This window comes from Puma concolor, chromosome D2 (genome assembly GCF_028749965.1).
Source record: "Puma concolor isolate L17-30 chromosome D2, mPumCon1.1.hap2, whole genome shotgun sequence".
Lineage (NCBI taxonomy): Eukaryota > Metazoa > Chordata > Mammalia > Carnivora > Felidae > Puma > Puma concolor.
The window spans coordinates 16,404,625-16,427,528 of record NC_141677.1 but is presented as its reverse complement, the minus strand read 5'-3'; the positions used below and the strand labels follow the sequence as shown (position 1 = coordinate 16,427,528).

Sequence of the window (22,904 nt, the reverse complement as noted above, 5' to 3'; positions counted from 1 at the left end):
GTGAGCGCCAGTGGGGGAGGGGCAGAGGGAGACAGAGAGAATCCCAAGCAGGCTCCACACTGTCAGTGCAGAGCCTGATGCAGGGCTTGAACTCCTGAACCACGAGATCATGACCTAAGTCGAAGTCAGATGCTTAAGTGACTGAGCCATCCAGGCGTCCCATGCTCTTTTCATTTTTTTAAAAAACCTAATACTTGGCTCATGATATATATATGATATATATCATATATATAATGAAAATGTGGATTTATATAACATTTTACTCCAAGGCTGACCTAGATTAACAGAGAAGAGCTCCCCTCCCCTCTCCTCTCTCCCCTTTCCCCCCTCCCCTTCCCTTTTCTCACCAGTCCATCTTTCTCCCCCCAACCTCTCCAACCCTAGGAAGACACCTTATGATAAAAGGACTCTAGGAAACTTCTTTTCCCATTTTAGAACCACAACAGGGGTCTTTGGAGCTTTTTCTGGCCAGGTACCCAGGTGTTCTGAATATTAAAAGGAAGCAAAAGCCTGGTGAGGCTGGAGGAACATGTCATTTCATGTTCACGGCTCACATTTGACATTAGAGGTCCCTCCCCTCCCTGGGCCTTTGCTACCACGTCCCCCACCCCCAGGTAGGCCTGCCTGTCCTATCTGTAGGCCCTTGGTCTTCCCAGAGAGGAGACACTTGCTGACAACACATGCTACAGTCACCGCCTTCTGCTTGGGAAATTGATACTTGATCCTATATTTGAATTGAATAACCTTCTGAGAAGGAAGGCTATTGTCAGTCTCTGGAATCCTGCTGGCCTCATAAATTGGGCTCTAAATTAGGCTATAGATGATCTCAACTCCTTTGTTAGCTGAAGCACTGCAGGTGGAATCCTCCCCAAAGCCTGGCCACCAGCCCTGTTGGTAGAGTGACTGAAAACTCGCTGCCTGTTGCAGTTGGCCGGCTGGAAAGAAAATTCTGGTGTGGAGGGAAGTGGCGCTCAAGCAAGCGAATGGGAGTCCCGAGCTGAAGAAACAGTGGGCTCAGGGTCCTAGGCTTTGAAGGTAGGGTTGGCTGCCCACGGTGGGCTCCCAGGAGCTCAGTGCCAGGACAGGCAGGGGTCAAGCCAGGTGTGTGAGGGGGGTCAGGCTGGGACATGGGCCTTCCCTGGAGCTCAGGGCTGGTTCAGCAAATTACACCTGTTGCGGAGTCTGTCTCCCTGCCTCCCTTCCTTTGTTGCTGTGCTCATCTGTTCTTCCAGGCTCTCTGGGGGATGACTTTCCCAGGTATAGGATTATTCTTCCTCCATAAGATTATAAAGCACCTACCAGTGGGCACAAGATTGTAAGCACCTGCCAGTCTGACTGTGGGAAAACAGCTCTGTTTGCCTAGAAGTAGGAAGTTCAGAGCCAAGGAAGAATAGTGTAGAGCCTTACCATGGAATGATACTTAAAGTTTCTGGTGAGGAGGAGGCCCGGACTGTACCCCAGGGAGCAGAACTACAGTGGCTGCTTCTCTGAGCTCTGGGGCCCACCCCCAGCTCCCCACCACCCACTGAAATTCTGAGGGTTTCCCACAGGTGTTTTTTTTTTTTTTTTTTTTTTTTTTTTGCTGCTATCACGGTGGGGGTGGGGGAGACAGAGGGTATTTTAAAGCTTTGCTAAACTTTCAGTGATGTCTTCGTGTCCTGCGCCAGGCCTCATCCAATTTACCGCTTTTCTGGGTTTACATTCACATCGAAGGGTGGTCAGTCACCCTTTGAATTCGTGAGTGGCAGATGTGTTAAGATGGGTAGATATTTTCTAGAAAGGGTAACACTAATGAGCTGTTGCCAAGAATTGGGGGAAGAGAATGATTCACAAAGCGCAACAGAGAGGAATTTGGGGGTGTGTGTAACAGAACCATTCTGTCCCTTGATTGTGGTGGTAGTTACCTGTGTACCTATGTCTGTAACTTTGCACCAGAGTGAATTTTATCATCTATAACTTTACAAAGGTGACCAAAGTTTTAAAAATAACATCGCTTGTTTAAGAGCGATGCTATAGGTGTTGGGATTGGGGCACCCGGCTCGGGGCTCTCGTTAAGACAGTAGAGTGAGGCAGACAGCCTGAGCCTCAGAGTCTCTGCTCTGATTCGAGTTAGACCATCCACAGGCTGCATTTACGCTAAACACCCTGCCCCTCCCCCCTCCCCCCAAAGAGGACAATAAAAACTATCTTGTGAGGTTGTAAGGATTTCAATAAGATAATGCATCTAGCAGTGAGGAGAGGCTTTAAAAAATGGGTTTGTTGTTTTGGGGGGGGGGTGTTATCACTCCTTTTTGGCAACCACAAGTTTCCCTAAGACCTTTTAAAAATAATATACCTGGCTTTCTTTATCAAGAGGCAGAAGCAGGCAACGAATTAGTGGGAGATAATCCAAGAAACGAAAGGTTTAATAAAGGAAGAATCTTGTTTGTATTTAGATGGGGGATTTTAGACAGCAGCAGGCTCGTTAGGAAGGTGTTCCAGTTTTCCCACCTGGGTTTTCCAGGGAACCAGTGAAGTCTGGGTACTTGTGGGCTTACCCAGTGGCTAAAGAGTGTACTCGCTTTGCAGCTGGGAGTCGGTTTTGCTCCGGAACTCCCTGCTGGGGCTGGCCACCCCGCACAGGGTTTCTCTACTGAAGCATGACCGCCCGAAGGCAGTCAGTTTCTTTATAACCCAAATCCTCCATGAAAAATTGCTGACTTCTTAGGGAGGCCCACCGGGGCACGGATTCTCAGAGCCTTCACCGTGTGCTTCAAGTGGCCCACGTGGGTACGTGCATTTCCGCTGTACGTTGTTGTAACGAGTGGGAGTGTTTCTCGTTAATTAAAGCTTCCCCCCCCCCCCCCCGTGTGCATCTCCATACGGGTTCCCCCCATTTTACAGCTGGGCCCATTAAGGCAAAGTCATTTGCTTGGGGCTTGGCTGCAGAGGAATTCGGCCACAGGGCCAAGGGCCAATTTTAGCATGCACTTCCTCCGATTGGAAGAACACTTCTTTTTCTGTTTCATTACTGCTGGCCCGCAAGCCTTTCTGCGGACTCTGGAGACAATCAGCTGCTGTTGGCCCCGGTTTACAGACGGTGCAGAAATTGCACCGGGGCCAGACAGGAGCTGGGGAAATCAGTGAGCCAGCTTCCTCCACTGTGAAGTTGCTCTTTTGTACTCGCTGTTCTGGCCATAATACCTGCGTAATTCTCTCTTTCCTGTCTGCAGACTGTCCTGCTGGGGTGCTTTCTGTTTTTCCTACAAAGTGGGCTCCCCTCCCGCGGAGTTCCCCGGACAGTATCACTCTCCCCTAACCCCAGCTGCTTCCTTTCCAAGCCAGTAAGCTGCCACCAAAGAGGCTTAAAAAGGCCAACAAAGGACCAGAGCTTTCTCCCGCAGTATTGGAATAGCCAGCTTGCTGTCCGTGACGAAAGACGAAAGAAATTCGCAATAAGACACAGCCAGACGGTGTAGCTTTTATTATAGGACACAGGTCTCTCAAACCACCTCCTAGTTCCTCTTCTGTGGCCCGTCTTGCAGAAACCGCAACAATAATGCATCGCTGACACTTTCCAGTTTGGGTTTCCCTGGAGATGGACAGAGCGCTTGCAAAACAGTCGTCAGCCTCCTTTTTTCTCTCTCAAACATGACTGAATTTTCCCAAGGTTTTGAACCTTGGCGTATGTAGAGACAAGAAGTCTCCTTCACGTGAATGTTTCACTGCTCTACATAGTGTTTGTTTAAATCGTGTAATTAGAATTTCAGGTACAGCTGGCATACCTAGAATTAGAAACAAACACAGCTCATCCCATAGGAGCAGGAGCGTGCAGGCTCCCCAGGCCCTGCCCTGGCCCCCCCGGCCTTGGCCCCCAGAGTTGTTGAGAGGCTGCAGAGCCGCAGGGCAAGCTGGGGGGGGGGGGGGCAGGGGCTGCCACTGTCATCATTTAGCGTCTCCTGCTGCTTCTCTCAGTTAATTAATGTTGTCAGCAACTCAGCCTCCTTCACCTGCCCAAGGAAAGGAAGTGGGCTCTTCTGATCAGCCTGCTTTGCCTCCTTTTTTTAAAACCACGGAACCACGTTTCTGTGCTCCAGGGCCTAACTGTGGCATTTCTTTCACTAATTAAAAATAGGTCAGTGCTTCTGAGGAAACCAGCCTTGGGGGGCTCTTGGAGACTCTTTCACCTTGGAAATTCCTTGTCATTCCCTGACTAACGAAGGCTGAGGGATCGATAGAAAATTGTCACCTCCTAGATGGCAAGGACTAACGGCATTTGTAACGCTGGAGGCTTATCTGAGGACCGTGCGGTGGTTTCTTTGGAGTTGCTGAGAGATTTTTAAAATGCAGGGTTGCACATTTCTGCAAAATGAATTCACCCTCTGCCCCCCTTGTCATGCCTAGGCTGCTGTCTGATTCTCTCACCTCTTGGGGGCCGGAGCTGCTAAAATCAGGAACTTCCTGTACCCCACAAGCTGGCTGTCACAACTTCCCGCCCCTTTGAGCCTGAGCAGGTGGGAGACCTGGATCTGCATAGAGCGGAAGAGGAGCTCTCCTCCTACAGGGTGACATCCAGAACCAGAATTAAATATTGACATTTGTTTATTTATTAATATTTTTAATGTTTATTTATTTTGGGGAGAGAGAAAGAGAGAGACAGAGACAGAGTGCAAGCTGGAGAGAGGCAGAGAGAGAGAGGGCGATACAGAATCCAAAGCAGGTTCCAGGCTCTGAGCTGTCAGCCCAGAGCCCGATGTAGGGCTCGAACTCAGGAACGGTGAGATAATGATCTGAGCCGAAGTCGGATGCTTAACGGACTGAGCCACCCAGGCCACTTAGTTTGTTTATTTTATTTTATTTTATTTTATTTTATTTTATTTTATTTTATTAATTAATTAATTAATTTAAAGAGAAATAGAGCAGGGAAGGGGCAGAGAAAGAGGGAGACAGAGAATCCCAAGCAGGCTCTGCGTTGTTAGCACAAAGCCCAGCATGGGGCTTGAACTCACAAACCGTGAAATCCTGACCTGAGCTGAAATCAAGAGAAGCTTAATTGACCGAGCCACCCTGAAGCCCCCATTGGCACTTAAAAACAGTAATTCTGGTAGTTTCATATTTGCATCGTTTACAAAAAATATTCAGAGAGGCGGGGATACTTACCACTATACTAACGAGGAAAGAAATATTGAGAAATGCAAAAATTTTTAATCTGAAATGAACGCAGGTGAAAGTTGTCATTTGATTCTGTTCTCATAATTCCTCTTTATCAGTATTGGCAAGAGGCAGTTTGCAGAGCACATTCTCCTCGTGTGGAATGCCTCCAACTGTGTTCTGTTTTCATTTTCTTATACAAAAGGGTTTTAGGATTTGACATCACTACCCCCCAAGTCTGAATGCTTATGTTGCATAGAAATTATCTAAGTACTTGCTGATGGCATGACTATTATTTACAAATAGATTTTTCCTCGAAGTTTCTGGTAGAGTCTGGCCTTATTGGACTTTGATGTTCAACGGATGCATGCTAAAAGGAAAACAGTGTAAATCCTCTTGAGTGATCATGTGATATAAAATATAGCCTTTCAAACTTGTCCTTCCTGTAAGCTGGAAACCGTAGGCTAATTAACATATACAAATTAACAGCCCATTCTTTCTTTTACTGAAACAACTTTTGTTGTTCTGTTAAATGGTCCTATTTAGAACCTGTTTCTGGGCACCTTCTCTGTGCTAAGTGTGCAGATACGTGAAGACAATTTATTGCTCACTTTGACCGAAAGACATCTAAATATTTCAAATGCTTTCCTTACCACTCACAACATCTGGATGCTTTTAAAGGAAATACCCACTTACTCCGGGTGTAGCCATATAACTTGGGTATTTGGATGAATACTTGTATTACATGGAGTAGTAAAGATATGCCTTCAATTTCTTAATTTGTGCCTCTCTGCTTGCTGGCATTAATGACTATAGAATGAGTGTTCATGTGTAAAGACAAATACTCATGGAGTCTATTTCAAATAGATGTACAAGATATTATTTGTAGTACGGACAGGAGTTTTTCTTAGGTAAATATTCTTTATGTGGACAATAAAAAGAAAAGAAAAAGAAAACCATATAGCATTCCTGGAATGTATTTGCCAAGCAAATATTTTGGAAAACAGCCCAAAGGAACATATTTAAGGCTGTGATTTTAATACCGAGCTAAGGAAATGCTTTAATGCATCAGCTAAGCTCATGGATGGCGGTAATCACATCTGGTTTACCTCAAGCTATAGAAGAGGGAATGAATCTTAACAGCAGAACAAACATCATGAGGCTCAAGTCACATTTTTTTTTTTTTTTTTTTGCAGGTATATATATGTGCAGTGCGGGGTTAAGTTTGTTTTTTTTTAAACTTAACTACTGCCGTGGCTCAAGTGATCCATTAATGCAAGTGGCTTGCCAATCATAAGGGAACACTGCTCTGTCACCTGTCCTTTCTTTATTATGTAGCCTGTGGGTTTTAGTGCAGGAAGTAAATATGTTTATGGATATGCAGCTACTGCTGATGCCTTAGCACGTGGCCAAAGAAAACGGAGGTCTAAGTCATCTGTTCAGTTACAGCAAAGAGTAGGGTATCCAAGGTAGGGACTTCTTTCCTTCACTGACCCCATTCCCTAGCAAGGAGCGGGGAGGGTATTTGATGACTTTGAAGGGTAGCACCCAACTCAGTGCATTTCCCACATGACATGTAGACCTAAAAGGTCCTTGTTGATTTTATCAGGTGAATTTTGAAATCATAGCAATAATTCTTACTTTGGTTATAAGGTTTTCCCATTTCAGACATCACACTGCCTCTCCCTTTGGAAATACTTCTGACAGCATTAAAAAAAAAAAAAAAAATCAGGGGCGCCTGGGTGGCGCAGTCGGTTAAGCGTCCGACTTCAGCCAGGTCACGACTTCGCGGTCCGGGAGTTCGAGCCCCGCATCGGGCTCTGTGCTGACAGCTCAGAGCCTGGAGCCTGTTTCCGATTCTGTGTCTCCCTCTCTCTCTGCCCCTCCCCTGTTCATGCTCTGTCTCTCTCTGTCCCAAAAATAAATAAACGTTGAAAAAAAAATCAACAGTTTAAACTTCTCGATCCACTGACTGAAGGCAAGGTGTAGCCCATCTGCTGAAATTTGTGGCGGATCACCAGTGATGGACAACATTTCTGGAAATGTGTGCTCTGTTAGGGGCGGGAGCCTTTCATAAATAAAGTTGGCAGCTACGGCGTTATCTGCCTAACTAGCAAACTAAAGTACACGGCTTCCTGTTCACACGCATTTTCTACTCAGAATGAAAATAATCGATATGATTTCCTTACCGCTCTAGGTGCAGCCTGAGGAAATATTGTTACCAGATACTTACCAGATACTTGTTCATTTTGAAACAATTACTATTATGTAGTATATTCCCTATCCTTTGCGTCTGGGCTCTAGTTTTAAAATGAAAACGTTAAATGTTGGTATGTTCGAAGTGTCTTAGGCAAGGATTGGGAAATACGGCTAAGTAAAAAAGTTCTCGGAGCCCCGGGCCACGGAGCGTGTGACTGGTTTTCACCAGAGTGTGAGATGTCGGCATCTGTACAGACTAGCACCTGAAGGCAGTTTGGGATCTGAGGGTAAACTTTTGTCAATCAATGTTGTAGAAAGTCATTTTGATGGGAAAATCCTGCCCGGCAAAGGAAATCCTCTTTTCTGTTTTTTTTTTTTTTAATTTTTTTCAACGTTTTTTATTTATTTTTGGGACAGAGAGAGACAGAGCATGAACGGGGGAGGGGCAGAGAGAGAGGGAGACACAGAATCGGAAACAGGCTCCAGGCTCCGAGCCATCAGCCCAGAGCCTGACGCGGGGCTCGAACTCACGGACCGCGAGATCGTGACCTGGCTGAAGTCGGACGCTTAACTGACTGCGCCACCCAGGCACCCCCCTCTTTTCTGTTTTAAATCACGCTTCCCGGGTTTGGTGAGTAGGATAGCTATTTGGCATCATCGCTGATTCAACACAGCTGAACATTTCTGCCCACACATTCAAGTCTACAGGTTTTGGTCATGAGGTGAGTTAGGCAAATTATATCTGAAATGCCGCCCGGCCGAGTTGGTGCTCCCGAATCGCACCCATGTGGGACAGAAGGGGAGATGTACGGCTTTTTTTCTGAGGCACCTGTAAGATGCATTTGTAAAGAAGGGACTCGCCAGTGGCCCTGGAAAGCAGGGATGGATCCCAGGCAAGCCTGTTCCTGTCTGCACTGAGGGAAAGGGACTGCGTTCAGAGAGGTGTCCTCACGGGCCTCCCGCCTGGCTCTTCGCACTCTGGCGAGAGGATGCCACGGGCACTGCAATCTGAGAAACAGCCTAGCTTCCTCTAGACGTGGTGTAAAGAGGGATCCCCATTTGTTTCTTCCACAAATATTTACTGAGCACCTCTGGAGTGCTAGGCAGGGCATTAGTCACTGGGTTCAGGGATGGCAAGACACGCTGTGCTACCTTCTGAAGTAGCAGGAGGGTATGTACCCATTAAAAAAAGTAACATGCTTGAGTCCTAACTGGGTTGAGGTATAGGAGATCGAGGGATCCAGAAGCCTTCCTAGAAGAAGTGGGGAAGAAATGGAACCTTTAGGGTTAATATATATTATATATATGAATATTATATTACATATAATATATATCATATCATATCATATTATATATAGGGGCATCAGGGTGGCTTAGTTTGTTAAGTGTCTGGCTTCAGCTCAGGTCATGATCTCGTGGTTCATGAGTTTGAGCCCCGCGTTGGGCTCTGTGCTGACAGCTGGGAGCCTAGAGCCTGCTTCAGATTCTGTGTCTCCCTCTCTCTTTGCCCTTCCCCTGCTTGCACTCTGTCTCTCTCTCTCTCAAAAATAAATAAAATATTAACATATATATATATATATATATTTTTTTTTTTTTTAGAGAGAGAGAATGAGTGGGGGAGAGGCAGAGAGAGGGAGACAGAGGATCTGAAGTAGGCTGCACACTAACAGCACAGAGCCCACTTCAGGGCTCGATTTCACAAGCCGCAAGATCATGACATGAGCCAAAGTCGGACACTCAACTGACTGAACCACTCAGGTGCCCCTACAGGGTTTTTTTTTTTTTTTTAATGTTTTTATTTATTTTTGAGACAGAGAGAGACAGAGCATGCGCAGGGGAGGGGCAGAGAGAGGGAGACACAGAATCTGAAGCAGGCCCCAGGCTCTGAGCCATCAGCACAGAGCCCGATGCGGGGCTCAAACTCATAGACTGTGAGATCATGACCTGAGCTGAAGTTGGACACTTAACCGACTGAGCCACCCAGGCGCCCCTTTTTTTTCTTAATGTCTTTATTTTTATTTATTTAAGAGAGAGAGAGCGTGAGAGCAAGGGTAGAGGTCCAGAGAGAGAGAGAGAAAGAGAGAAGGAGAGAGAGAAAGAGAGAGAGAGCGAGAGAATCCCAAGCAGGCTTCACTCTCAATGCAGAGCGTGACATGAGGCTTGATCCCACAACCCTGGGATCGTGACCTGAGCTGAAATCCAGAGTCAGACGCTTAACTGACTGAGCCACCCAGGCGCCCTGAGTCTGCAGGGGGTTGAAGAGAGAGATGGTATTAGCCAGGCAGAGAAGGGGAAATGCTGAACAGTGTGGCCATTTACCTGGTGATGTTTCTTTCATTCTGACCCATAGGGAAAAATCCTATGGCTAAGGAGGGGGGCTAAGTGAAGGGATAGAGGTACAGAAAGGAAAAAAAAAGCCATACTTTGAATTGCTGAAAAGATGGCCTGATGGGGCAAATTACTGGAGAGTTTTCAAAGCCAGTTTGAAATGCCAAACAACCTGTAATTCATCCATTCCGAATCGCAAATCCTACAAAATTCCATTTCAGCTAGGAACACCAGTAACTTTGTAGTGGGTGATGTGTTTATTTATCAAGGATCGGTCACGTGGGGTTTTTGGTTTTGGGTTTTTTTTTTTTTTTTGCCACATTTAATTTAATAATGCAAATGGAAACGAATGTTACAAACCAGCCTCATGTTTTATGGGCATGTGGACAAAAGGTTCCTGGCTCACCCCTGCAGCCAGCTTGTCCTGTGGCCATTATCACCACCTCCAGCTGATACGTATCTGAATCCTGGAGGACGCACCCCCTTCATGACACAGAGCCCTCCAGGAATCAGAGCAGACTTCGCAGAGTTCTGAGGGTGGAAGAGAGGAGAGGTCACATCTTCAGGCACCGTTTACTTCTCTGATTTCTATCCATCATCGTTTTGTGCCCTCCCCCCCCCCCCCCAATTCCCACCCTGGGCCAGCCCAACAAGAATCCCTTTCTGTGTTTCCCCTCTGCATGGCTAAGTCAGACTCTGAGGGAAGAACCTGCTAGATCTGGGAAATCCCTGTCTTAGACCCCAACCTGCGCCTTTCTCAGTGTACGACCTTCAAGCTCTTTGAGATGCTTTCCGTGTGTACAAAAGGAAGAATTGAACTAGATGATTTCTAAGTCCCCCCCTGCCAGCTGCAATTCTCTCTGCTCCTAGGTATCAAGATCCTCCGGGAAGGGCTCATGACATCCTTAGTGGCCCTGACTGAGGTGGCCCTTTATAAATGCTTGCATTTGATGTCCTGGAAAACAAGGTGGGTGTTCAGATGAGGGGTTTCATTGTCACGCAGTTCTGTCCCAAGCTGTCGACTCCCGAACAGTATGGCTGACTTACAGTTCCCTTTAACAGAAACGCCAGAGATTTCTGTTAAAGATTTCATGTTTGAAAGACAAACAAGCAAACAAAACCCCGTTAATAGCTCCTGTTTCCTTTGCTTGTTTTAACTCTCCATCGAGGTGTAGACAAATAAAGCGGGTAAAATCAGAAACTGGGGTATGGTTGACAGCAAAGCCCCCTGCACTCCTGCCACGTCATCTCTGCGGCGTAAAGCCTTAAAACCCGCTGGCTTGAAAGAACACACTCAGGAAAGGCGTTCTCAAGGCAAGAGAGAAAGCATGCTTGATGCTTCCCGTAGAGGCTGCCGTCTTGCGTGACTGTAGAATGCGCACACTCACGTTCTGAGGAGGACATAGCCATTCCATGCAGTGAGTGTGCCCCCTGGGGTGAATGTGAGACACCAAGGCAGAAATCCACTGGCCTGTTCCTTCTACCTCTTGTGCTGGAAGCCCCTTCCCCTGCTGAGACGTCTGCTACGGGAAGAGTCAATTCTCCCAAAGGCAGAAGGGAGTGAGGCCCTGTTGGTGTTATCGCAAGCAGATATGTTGCTGAGGATGTGTGCCTGCGCTGGTTCGTAGCCCTGCCTGCACATCTGACCGGGAGCCAGGGATCTGGGGACCAGGCACCGGTGGTAGTGGTGGCTCATCAAGATCTCCTTCTTGAACATCTCAGCTCATTGCTACAGTTCTGAGCACGGCTGGGACCTCCCCACCTGGGCCCGGCGTGGGCATTAGCACGTGGTTGAGTTTCAAGAGCTAGTCAGTGTTGGCTGTGGCTCTTTAGCTGGGACCGGTGAGAGCGGACTTCCGGCTGGAGTTCTTCAACAGTCCCCCCCCACCCACGCAGGATCCTGTGAGGTAAAACCTGCGTAGCCTGCTGTGCTGGCTACGACAGCTGCATAACAGATCACCCCAACTTAGTGATTTAGAACAACCGTTTGCTGTACGAATGGGTCTGTGGGTCAGCAATTTGGATGGGGCCTCGTGGGGAGGGCCGTCTCTGCCCCACACTGTTTGAGCGTTAGCTGGATGATTGGATCGTGGAGCTTGGAATCGTTTGAAGACTTACTCCCACCCACATCATGTCTGGCTGATGGGGCGAATTAGTGGAGAGTTTTCAAAGCCACTTTGAAATGCCAAACAACCTGTAATTCATCCATTCCGAATCGCAAATCCTACAAAATTCCATTACAGCTAGGAACACCAGTGACTTTGTAGTGGGTGCTGTGTTTATTATCAAGTCATATGGTCATGCGAGGTTTTCATTTTTTGGCGCTTTTTTTTTTGCCACATTTAATTTTTTTTAATTTTTTTTTTTCTTAACGTTTTGTTTTACTTTTGAGACAGAGCGAGACAGAGCATGAACGGGGGAGGGGCAGAGAGAGAGGGAGACACAGAATGGGAGGCAGGCTCCAGGCTCCGAGCTGTTAGCACAGAGCCCGACGCGGGGCTCGAACTCACAGACCGTGAGGTCATGACCTGAGCTGAAGTTGGACGCGTAATCAACTGAGCCACCCAGGCGCCCCTTGCCACATTTAATTTAATAATAAAAATGGAGGGGCGCCTGGGTGGCGCAGTCGGTTAAGCGTCCGACTTCAGCCAGGTCACGATCTCGCGGTCCGTGAGTTCGAGCCCCGCGTCGGGCTCTGGGCTGATGGCTCAGAGCCTGGAGCCTGTTTCCGATTCTGTGTCTCCCTCTCTCTCTGCCCCTCCCCCGTTCATGCTCTGTCTCTCTCTGTCCCAAAAATAAATAAATGTTTAAAAAAAAAAATAAATAAAAAAAATAAAAAATAAAAATGGAAGCAAATGTTACAAATTTCAAGCCAAGAGGAGCCTAGTGCATGAAGAGCACTGGGAGTCTCAACCAAACACCCACACATGGCTTGACTACGGACCCTGGGCTTCCTCACTGCATGGAGACTGTGTTCCAGGGCACGTGATCTGAGAAAACATCATCTACTATGAGCTGGCTTTGGATGTCAGGAAAGTCACCTTTGCCATGTTCTGTCCATTGAAAGATTCTCAGCGGCCCAGCCAGGCTCAAGGTGGAGTTGGGGAGGGAATAGTAAACTCTTGACAATAGAGAGGCAAGGTTCTGGAAAGCTGTATTGCTGTGGCCACACAGGCACTCTGCTCTACCTGGGCATAGCATGGAAAATACAAGGAAGTTCTGACCAGTCCCTCGAGTTTAAGGTTAACAGGCAGGACCTCTGCAGCTGTGCTCAGCTTGTATTAATGGCTCTGGTCCCACTTTAGCCTCTACAGACAACTAGGATTCCTCTGGAGAGAGAAGAATTTTTCACCAGCTTAGTAGAAATATGTAAATCTGCCCTTCATCGGCTGTCACTGCTCAGATGGGGTCTTAACCTAGATTCCCAAGGTTCCAAGTGACAGCATGAGAGTAGAGCCATAAACTCCTCAAGTAACACGCATCTGAGGCCACACGCAGGACCAGGAGTTCAGGAGCAGAGTTGACCGGGCCACCGAGTAGTGGTTTGTGCAGGAACCTTGTAGAGATTCTGTAACTTAGGGAAACAGCCAGTGTCAGGATGCCAGTCAGATCTTCTGTTAGTGGTCATAGAAACTTGAGCTCTTTGAATCTGATTATTTTTGCCTCTTTGTGTCCTTTTTTTTTAATATGTAGAGATATTTATTTATTTATTTACACATTTATTTGTTCATTCATTCATTCATTCATTCATTCATTCATTCATTGCCTGAGCAGGGGAGGGACAGAGAGAGGGAGAGAGAGAATCCCAAGCAGCTCCAGGCTGACAGCGGGGCTCAGTCTCACGAACTGTGAGATCAAGACCTGAGTCAAAATCAGGAGTCGTATGCTTAACTGACTGAGCCACCCAGGCGCCCCTCTTTGTGTCTTTTTAATCTGTAAAATTGTTCTATAAAATATTCACATGTATTCCTTCCATACTTTTCCATTATGGTTTGAACTAGCGTTCTTGGTAATGTTTTTCTTTCTTCTATTTTAGAGATACGGAAAATACAACAAAGTACAGAGAACAAAATAAAAACCTTCTATAACACCACCCCTTGAAATAATAATTGTTAACATTTGCATGCTTTATCTATTATGTATTGCCTCATCATTAAATATTTTGTGAATAGCTAAATATGAATCGAATATACCAGAATTTATTTTAACCATCTCTTTTATTATTCAGCATTTATTTCCTCTTCCCCATACTTCTCATGCAATTACCTTTGCATTACTGAAATACATTTTTCTTTAACATATATGATAACATTTTCCATACTTATTTAAAAGGCTTAATAAAAAGTATTTAAATCTAAATAAAAGTTTTTCCATTGTGATCGATTCTAGGAAACAGAATTATTGGATTAGAGACAATGAACAATTCAAAGTGTTTGTTATATGTCTGAAATTGGTTTCCCAAATGCACACAATCACTATCAGTCTGTACATAATTTTAAAAGGCAAACAGGTGGGAGTTGCCTGTTTGTGGCGGGGTGTGGGGTGTCAAGCCAGGTTTTAAAGGAACTTAATTCAGCTTTGATTTATATTTATTTCAGCCTGAAGATGAGGATTTTTTAAAATTTTGTTAAATCTTTATTTATTTTTGAGAGAGAGATGGAGTGTGAGCAGGGGAGAAGCAGAGAGAGAGGGAGACACAGAATCTGAAGCAGGCCCCAGGCTCTGAGCTGTCAGCACAGAGCCCGATGTGGGGCTCAAACTCATGAACCGCAAGACCATGACCTGAGCCAAAGTCGGACGCTTAACCGACCAGGTGGCCCTGAGCCTGAAGATGAGGATTAAGTCATTTGGCTGCGTCTTATGTACTTTCTGTTCTTCGGGTCCATGTTCTGAGCCTATACTTTTCCCTCCCTTCAAGTGTATTTTCAGTCATATATATTTTCCCCCAAAACACTATGCTTTTCTGGGGCACCTGGATGGCGCAGTTGGTTAAGCATCCGACTTCAGCTCAGGCCATGATCTCATGGTTGGTGAGCTCGAGCCCTGTGTCTGCTCTGTGCCGACAGCATGGAGCCTGCTTCACATTCCGTGTCTCCCTCTCCTTGCCCCTCCCCTGTTCACACTCAGTGCGTGTGTCTCTCTCTCTGTCTCAAAAATAAAGATTAAAAACAAAAGCGCTATGCTTTTCTCCGCATAGGACTTGTGGTTTCACCTCTGTCCATCGTTTTCCTCCAGATGCTCTTTTTCATCATGTCTCCTTTATTTCATGCATGACTGTGGCGTCGCTCAGTGCCCACGGCCTCTGCTTCCATGCAATTTGTCTGCCTTGTAATTCTGCATCTTTGAATGATAATGTTATTACTTTTAGGATCAGTAAAATATGGACGTATATGTGATTGTTACATATTTGCTGTCTTCCCGTCATCCCAGCTGTGGTCAATTATGGGCAGACCTTCATGCACGCTTCACGTGCCTTTTTGTCTAATTGTGTCCATTTGTCCTTGAAAATTGTATGAGGTTGTCACTAGATTTTTTTTTTCCCTTCTGTATATACATTTACTTGCAGTATAAAGGACTTCTCCAATATTTGCAATAGTTATTTGTCATTCCCCTTAGCCCTGTTCTATTCTAAGATAGTTGACCAATTGGGATATAAACTCAAAAGCATTGTGGAGTTAATATAATGAATATTAAATTACATATCTGGACTTAATGATTATTCATGGACTCCAATTATAATATTACATAACTCAGGATCTCTAAGGCCTTTTTAACAGTAAATATCACCACACCTGGGCATTTTGTTGTTGTTGGGTATTAATTGTAGCTTTGGTCGTAACCCTGCAGTTTAATCTAAATATATATCTTAATTCTTTTCCTTGTGCAAAATTCTTTTTAGCATACTTTTTAAGACTTTCACTCTGGGTTGGGAAAATATTACTTTTACATTTGGTTAGATTTTAATTCTGAGTCTACATTTTGCTGCTTATTTATCTATTTATTTATGTATTGTTATTAGTTTTTGTTTTTTGTTTTTTTTTACTGAAATATAATTGACATAGAACAGGGTGTAAGGTATGCAACATGTTGCCTTGGGATGTTTATGTATCACAATATGATTATCACCCTAGCTTTACCTAACACTTCTATCACGTCACAAAATTATCATTTCTTGATTGCGGTGAGAATGTTTAACATCTAGTCTGTTAGCATTGTTGAAGTTTATAGTATAGTATTGTTGACTGTAATCACTGTACCGTGCATTAGATCTTTAGGACTTATTCATCTTCTAGAGACACGTTTGCCCCTTTGAACAACATCTCCCACCCCCACCCTCCAGGCCCTGCTAACCACTATTCTACGCTCTGTTTCTACTAAGTTGCCTTTTTGGATTCCACAAAGAAGCGATATCATGCAATATTTGTCTTTTTCTGTCTGGCCCCTCTCACTAAGCATAAAGCTGCTTTTTTCCCTTTTCCTTGATTCTAAGATTCCCTATTTCCTCTCGTTTTTTTTTTTTTTTTTTTTTGACCTTGTTCATTCTTTTCTTTTAAAAGTCTGTGGGCTTCTCTATGCCAGGTCATGTGCTTGAGGGTCTGGGATGAGTGGAGAGCCCATGCCTGTGAGAACCTAACGCGGATCAGAATGGCAGGCGGAATGGTGTGCCAGAAGGCAACGGGGCCATCCAGTCGGCCAAAATGCGGCTGTGTGTAAGGGCATGAGGGGACACAACTGGGGTGGGCCTAGTGGCAGGTTGTGAGAGGGGAGAGTGTGGCCTCTGCTCTGTGGTGGTTTTGTGGTGGCAAGTGGGATAAAGAGGGCACTTTGGGGTTCATGTGTGGGACAGAAGTTTGAAGGGGGAGCACTGGGATGGAAGGAGCTCCAAGACTTGGATATTCATTCACGGAACCAATGGATACCTTGTGCCCGCCATGCGTCAGAAGCTCTGTTCCCCACAGTGAGCAAGACACCATCCACCTTGCCCTTATGGGGCTTGTGCTCGGGTGAAAGAGAGAGCAAATTAGCACCCGTGGTCGTGGCAGCAGCAGCTGCATATACAACAAACACCTAAAGTCGCCCTAATTGGGCACCTGGGTGGCTCAGTCAGTTAAAGCATCCGGCTCTTGGTTTCAGCTCAGGTCATGATCTGACAGTTCATGAGTTTGAGCCCCGCATCGGGCTCTGCTCTGACAGTGCACAGCCTGCTCGGGACTCCCTGTCTTCCTCTCTCTCTGCCCCTCCCCTGCTGGCTCTCTATCTCTCCCTCTCTCAAAATAAATAAATAAACGTTTAAACAAATAAAAAATAAAATAGAGTCTCCTTAACTGTCTAACTTTCAGGGATTGTGACTGGTGTGTAAACAAATACCCAGTGCTCTGTTAGATCCCTGTGCTCTTAAAGGAGTAGCTTCACAGGTCAACCTGGTTGTTCCTGTGACTCACCCCAGCCTCCCTTGGATTAGAATTCCTATTATAATGTGAGTTTGCCTACGGATGCTGCTGGAAAACTCATGCTTCCCCTTCGATAATTCGACATGAGGAGTTGACATACTGGAAATAACCTTTGAAATGACCACAGAAGGGAGGTCACCTGTGGAGCTCGTCATTCGGTAACAAACTGAAATCGGCTCATGTCGTCTCAAGAATGACCTCCTGGGAAGACAGAGGTTCTGGCATGATTCTCCTGGGGTGCAAATCCGGGAGAGCTCTGTTGGGAGGTCTTTCCTCTGGGTACCACTGGGTACTACAGATGGGTTCATGGTTCCGAAAAAGTCTATAGCTTACGAGTGATCTCGCTCTTTTTCTCTGGCCAGGAATCTTGGGTCCTTTCTGCCGAACTTGGAGAAAAATGTGAAGCCATCGACAAGAAGCTATTGTACTTGGAAGATCAGCTGCACGCGGCAATTCACAGTCATGATGAAGATCTCATTCATATCCTTTTCATCGTGCAGATTAAGCACCTGCTATGTTCTTTTGTAAAAGCAAGTCTTAAAAAAAGACTCAGTGTTTCCATGCCCTAGCACATGGAAACAGATACTGCTGTTATTTATAGCACAGCACACCTTAGATCTCTGAGATAATCCTGTGTGCGACGTTTGCTCTCTAGCTTTTGGTAGTTCAGCATTTTCGATGATTAAGCCTGACCGTTAAAAATTAACCATGAAGTTCAGACCTACACACAAGGCCAAAACAAAATGCAGTTTTCAGCAGGTGGGAAGCTGGGTTTGTGGGGCTCAGATGGTGGTGAGGTGGACTGGCTCAGTTTTCTAGGGGCTTCTCTGTACCAAGAAACCCAAATCCATCTTTGGTTTTCTTTACCGTACAATCCTGCTCTGTAATGAGCAGTAGAGTGTCATAACTGACAGGACTTTGGATCATTCCCTTTCAATTTCTTCTTGCACGAGACTCCACATACTTGGTGTCCCATCCGCGGATGCCTTCACCAACACCAGTTGCCACTGAGCAGGAGAACATTCGGAAGCATCGTTATGTGTCCGTATGGAACCCTACATCCGGGCTGATGGGTGGACGCCGTCAGTTCTGGTTAGTTATTTTGAGGGCAAATGGAAGGGTGAGTGGATGGATGAAGGGGTATGAAGCCCCATCCTGTCAGTTTTCAATGATTCAATCAGAAGTGAGCATGTCTCTAGACAAAAACCCTTTTCCGTTCACTCATACTTTCTATTCAGTAGTGCGACTCTAATTACGTGTGTTTGCGGGAAATGTAGCTATAATGTGGGAAATGTATTCTTCTCACTGCTGATTTACTTTTCAGAATTCCAGCTCTTTTTATACTTTATCTTGAGTGACTCTCTGTGTGTGTGTATGTGTGTGTGTGTGTGTGTGTGTGTGTAAGTAGCTTTGAATGGTCAAGGACTAATCGTAATCACAAATATTCAGATCCACAGTTTAATGATGGAGTCAACGCTGTTTCCTTCTTCATTATAACCTTAAATCTTAGACCTAGGTTATTAAACTTAGCAGGAAATTTCTTCAACTTAATCAGTGGTTACTTTCACGTTGCTCAAGGTAGATTTTTAAAAGCAGACATTCTGTTCTTCATAACCTCCTGCCTCTTACAAAACTGGTGTTTAAGCCATTGTTAGAAAGTTGGCCAAAGAAACAGCAGAAGAATTTTTTGCATTTTTGCTTATTCCATGTTCATGGGTCATCTAAATTTGAGTACTTTAAGGGGGCATGGGCTCCAGCAAATGGACAAATGAGTCTCTGTGCCTGGGAGCAAAGCACTGCAGAGAGCCAATGTGTACAGAGGGGTGCCTGGCCCCAGCCCGGCAGGTGGGGGCTTCCCCAGTGGGGCTTACAGTGATGTCAGGTAGCAATTCTGAGGGCAGCAGGCAGGGTCTGTGTTGATCTAGAGACTTAAATTTTCTAAAATTAATAGTCGAGTTTGTTTGTAGGGAATTAGGTTTTCTCCCTAATAGGGTCAAGTGGCAGGGACGGAGGCTGGGAGGGTAAAGAGCTGTGTATAAATAAGTTGTCCTCCAGCCAATCCAAGATTCAGAGGCAGTAAGACCGTGGACAATTGATAAAGCCTTGTTATGAGTCAGCTTTCTCGTCTGCAACAGTGTGACATGTGCCCAGCAGGTTCATGAGGCTAGATTCAGGAAAAATCTTGAACTTGTTTGGACATGACAAGTGCTAGGTTTTCGGTAGAAAATGACATTCTACAAGTCCATTTGCCTCAACATTTTCAGCGTTTGTGTCAAAAGCCTCAGCCACATCCTGTTTATATGTAAGACCTTTCAAGGTAGGCGTACTCCATTATTTCGTCATGATGCTTGAATGACTCCACTGGTCACCACACAGTGGCCTGTATGAAAAGTTATTTAAGTTTAAAAAAACAGCTGTAGACGCCTAGGGTTCATTATTCCTACTTGAAAGTTGAGAAAACCAAGGCTTAGCAATTCTGTGACTCATCCGGGGTCATTTCTAATGAGTGGCAAGCTCCATGGTCCTCGGTCCGTTTGGGAGGTAGCTCAACCTCTAAGGAAGTGGTCAGGCCTGTTCTGTGGACACAGAGATCGTCTAAAGTTTTTAAGGTATAATAAAAGTATTTCATTGACGTCAGGGTTTTTGAGAATTTTGCCGATCCTTGCGGAGATAAGCGGAGACGTAGTGGGGGGCATCTCAATCCAGGGCTGGGAAACACTGTTTTAGGTACTGAAGACACTCCCCTCCCCACCCCTCAAAGCAAATCTGTACTACCATATGGATTTCAATCCAAACTTTCCTCTGAAGCCCAAACTTTGTTCTGTGTCACTGACTGAAAGCAAATACACAGAAGGTATCTTTGAACTCATACAACACAGCCCTTAGATTGGAGTGGGGTATGGCACCTTAAAATAGAAAGACATATTTACAAGGCTCTGCATAGGCTCCCTGCACAAACCAAAGCCCTTGTTTCAAATTAGACCTTATCTACAGGTTCAAAGAGGCTGCTGAATCCACCAGCCAAACTCTGACTGGTTGGTGTTTCCTTTCTTGATCAAAGATACAAAGCTGAGTACAGTTGAAAGAAACAGCTTGCCATCAACAACACGGAAGAATTACACAGTGAGTGTAATGTTTTTGTTTGATTCCATTAAGCACTCTGCCAGAGCCTAGTGCGCAGATGATATGGCGCGAACGTGATTAACGTGCGTCCACAGTGAATGTCCACGTCCAGAAGAGTCCAGCCCTAGATGCTACGAATGCTCTTTTGGCGGGTGGAGGGCACTGGGCTTCCACATAAGCCCATGCATGTGAGAAAGCATCGTTAGTAAGGTGTCAACAGAGGGCTGGGCCACTCGTCGACAGTGGGAATGCGTTTCCAGACAGATCCCCTGGGCATCCTGACTTGATATCGGGGCTTTGGGCAGCCTACTGGGAGTGTCCTGCTTTTATGAAGAAGATATTGGATTGACAGCTCCAAGAAGGGAAAGAAAATAGACCCCGTGTCTTCATCATCCTGACGGACTCACTAAATTACACGTAGCATGACCAGACGGTGACACAGACCCGTGACTGCTACTGTACCGGCAAGTGTCTGAAAAAAGTCTCCACCATTAATTGGAAGAGCCGGCATCACGGAGGTGACTCATGCCTGGTGCCTGAGGAGGACAGGAGGCGTGACTCCCCTGCCAGTCAAGTTGGGATTTCCAAGAGCATTAGTCTGAGTCTCTAGTGCAATTTCACAGTCCTTTGGGGTCCTAATTAGCAGTTCTGTTTTGAAAACCATTTTGAACGGTTCCTCCATGCTCAGAATGCTTTAACTGAAAATTATCCAAGTGAGGTGGATTTTTTTAAGCAGATTTCTTCTTGTTTTTTTTTTTTTTTTTTTCTCCTTCAACTTGTACAACACACTTCCAGAGGGGAAAGAAAGAGTGCATCTCAGATTGGGACACTTTTGGCATATTTCAAAGCCCCCGGGGCAGTTCTGCCCACCTCTGAATCACAGATGAGATGGGACAGGCTGCTTCTCTTTTGGTTCTATTTGCATCCATGTCCGGGAGACCATCATGGAATTCTGTTCTCTCTGCTTATTTGGAATGCATGGTGCCCAATCGATTCGTTTTGGTGGTGCCTGATGGCATGCAAATGCTCTAATACAGCCAGGCGCGTGCACAAACATCACATCCCCCTACGATCCCTTGTCTGGCTCAACTTTCCAATGTGTAGCTTAAACAAAAGTAACAGGAGTCTGGGGAGATTTGCTGTGCCTTCTTGGAAATGTTTTCCCCTGAAGAGCTAAAAGACTGGAAGAGACACCATGAGGATCACAGAAGTAACTCTACTTGGGAATCTTACGGATAAGAAAACAGACCTTAAGAGGTTGTCCCTGAAAGCATCGTGTGCGCTGGACAGATGCGGATATGGTGGCTAGGATTTTTTTTTTTTTCTTCCAGGGGCTTCCACCAAAGGGAGCCGGGTGGGGAGAGGAAGCCTAGGAGGCAGTGTGGACACCGGGCTGTCCTCCTGCTGGCTTGGCGCACTGCAAACTGGGCACTTGGTGGGCACCATGAAGAGTTTCTCCTGTAAGAGCATCAACCCCACTGAGGCAGGACACGTGTATGGGTGAGGCTTTCCTCTTGGCTCTTCAGCAACGGTGTTCCTTGCCTTCCTTTTTCCTGAAGGTAAATCCTCTCACTGTCAGCCACAGTGGCTGGGAAGGCATCACTGCTGATCCCGGAGAAACACTTTAGCAAATGAGAGGCTGTTTCAAAGGAATACTGTTGTCTCTTTTTGAATTGAACCAGACCAGATGAACTGACCTACTTTTGACCAAGCTACTAAAAGATTGCTTGGAAACCCAATTGACAGTCAAACCCTCAACGGTTATTAAACGTAAACAAAAGGCCTCTTTGAAAGAATTTGAGGGTCTTTGCAAATGGCTGCCCCAACTGGCAATATCGTCTTACCACTGTGCTCCTGGATGACATCTGTGAAAGTTGACTTAACTGGCTTACTTCTTTGCTCATTGCAAACATATTTTGCCTTATTTTATTAGCAAGGGTATAAGAACTTAAACCCTTGCTTAATACGTGTATAGTCTATCCCAAAGTGGTAAAGAATGGTTTTGGGTTCCCGAGGTGTTTTTAAAGATGTTGGCATATTAATCCTTGTGCCATTATTGTAATTAATGTGCTACTTTTCTTAGATGCCACAGATATCTAGTGACATATCTGTTACAGGGGAAATTTCTATTTAGCTATATAGAGGTCTCAATGGCACAGGAGTCACAAGAATCATTCAGCTCTTCGAGACTTTCTCTTATACTTAGATGTAATGAGCACCTCTATCACATATACCTAAAATTCCTGTAATTTTTGTAGGAGGTGTACTTTATTTGCTCAGCACTTGGATAAAAAGGAAGGCCAAATATGTCAGTGGGCTTCCACTTTGAGTTTATTGGACTGGCAATCAGACACTCTGACTCCAGATCAGTCTCCTCCTTGATAAATTATAAGTTCATTGCTTAGCTAAAAAAAAAAATCCGGGAGTCATTCTCAATGCCTTTTCCTTCTTTCGCCTTCCACATCTGGTCCATCACCGTATGCCGTTGGCTCTACCTTCCGAACATATGCAGGATCTGGTCACCTCTCACCTCCATGGCCACTACCCAGGTTCAGTATGTGACCTTTTCTTGCCTTTCATTGCAACCACCTCCTCTCATCTCCATGCTTCTGCCATTGCCCCCTTTAGCCTATTAGGGATGAAAGTGGCCAAAGTGATCAGCCACTGCCCTGC

The 22,904-nt window shown here is 45.5% G+C and overlaps 1 protein-coding gene across 1 annotated transcript in view; it reads left to right on the top strand.

Annotated features, from left to right (window-relative positions):
* DISC1 (DISC1 scaffold protein) overlaps positions 1-22,592 on the top strand; it is a 351,679-nt gene extending 329,087 nt beyond the window's left edge. The window contains exon 13 of the mRNA XM_086679680.1: positions 17,471-22,592. Within this exon, the coding sequence (XP_086535806.1) occupies positions 17,471-17,677 (207 nt within the window). The 3' untranslated portion in view covers positions 17,678-22,592. The remainder of the gene's footprint in view (positions 1-17,470) is intronic.
* Positions 22,593-22,904: the final 312 nt, after the last annotated feature.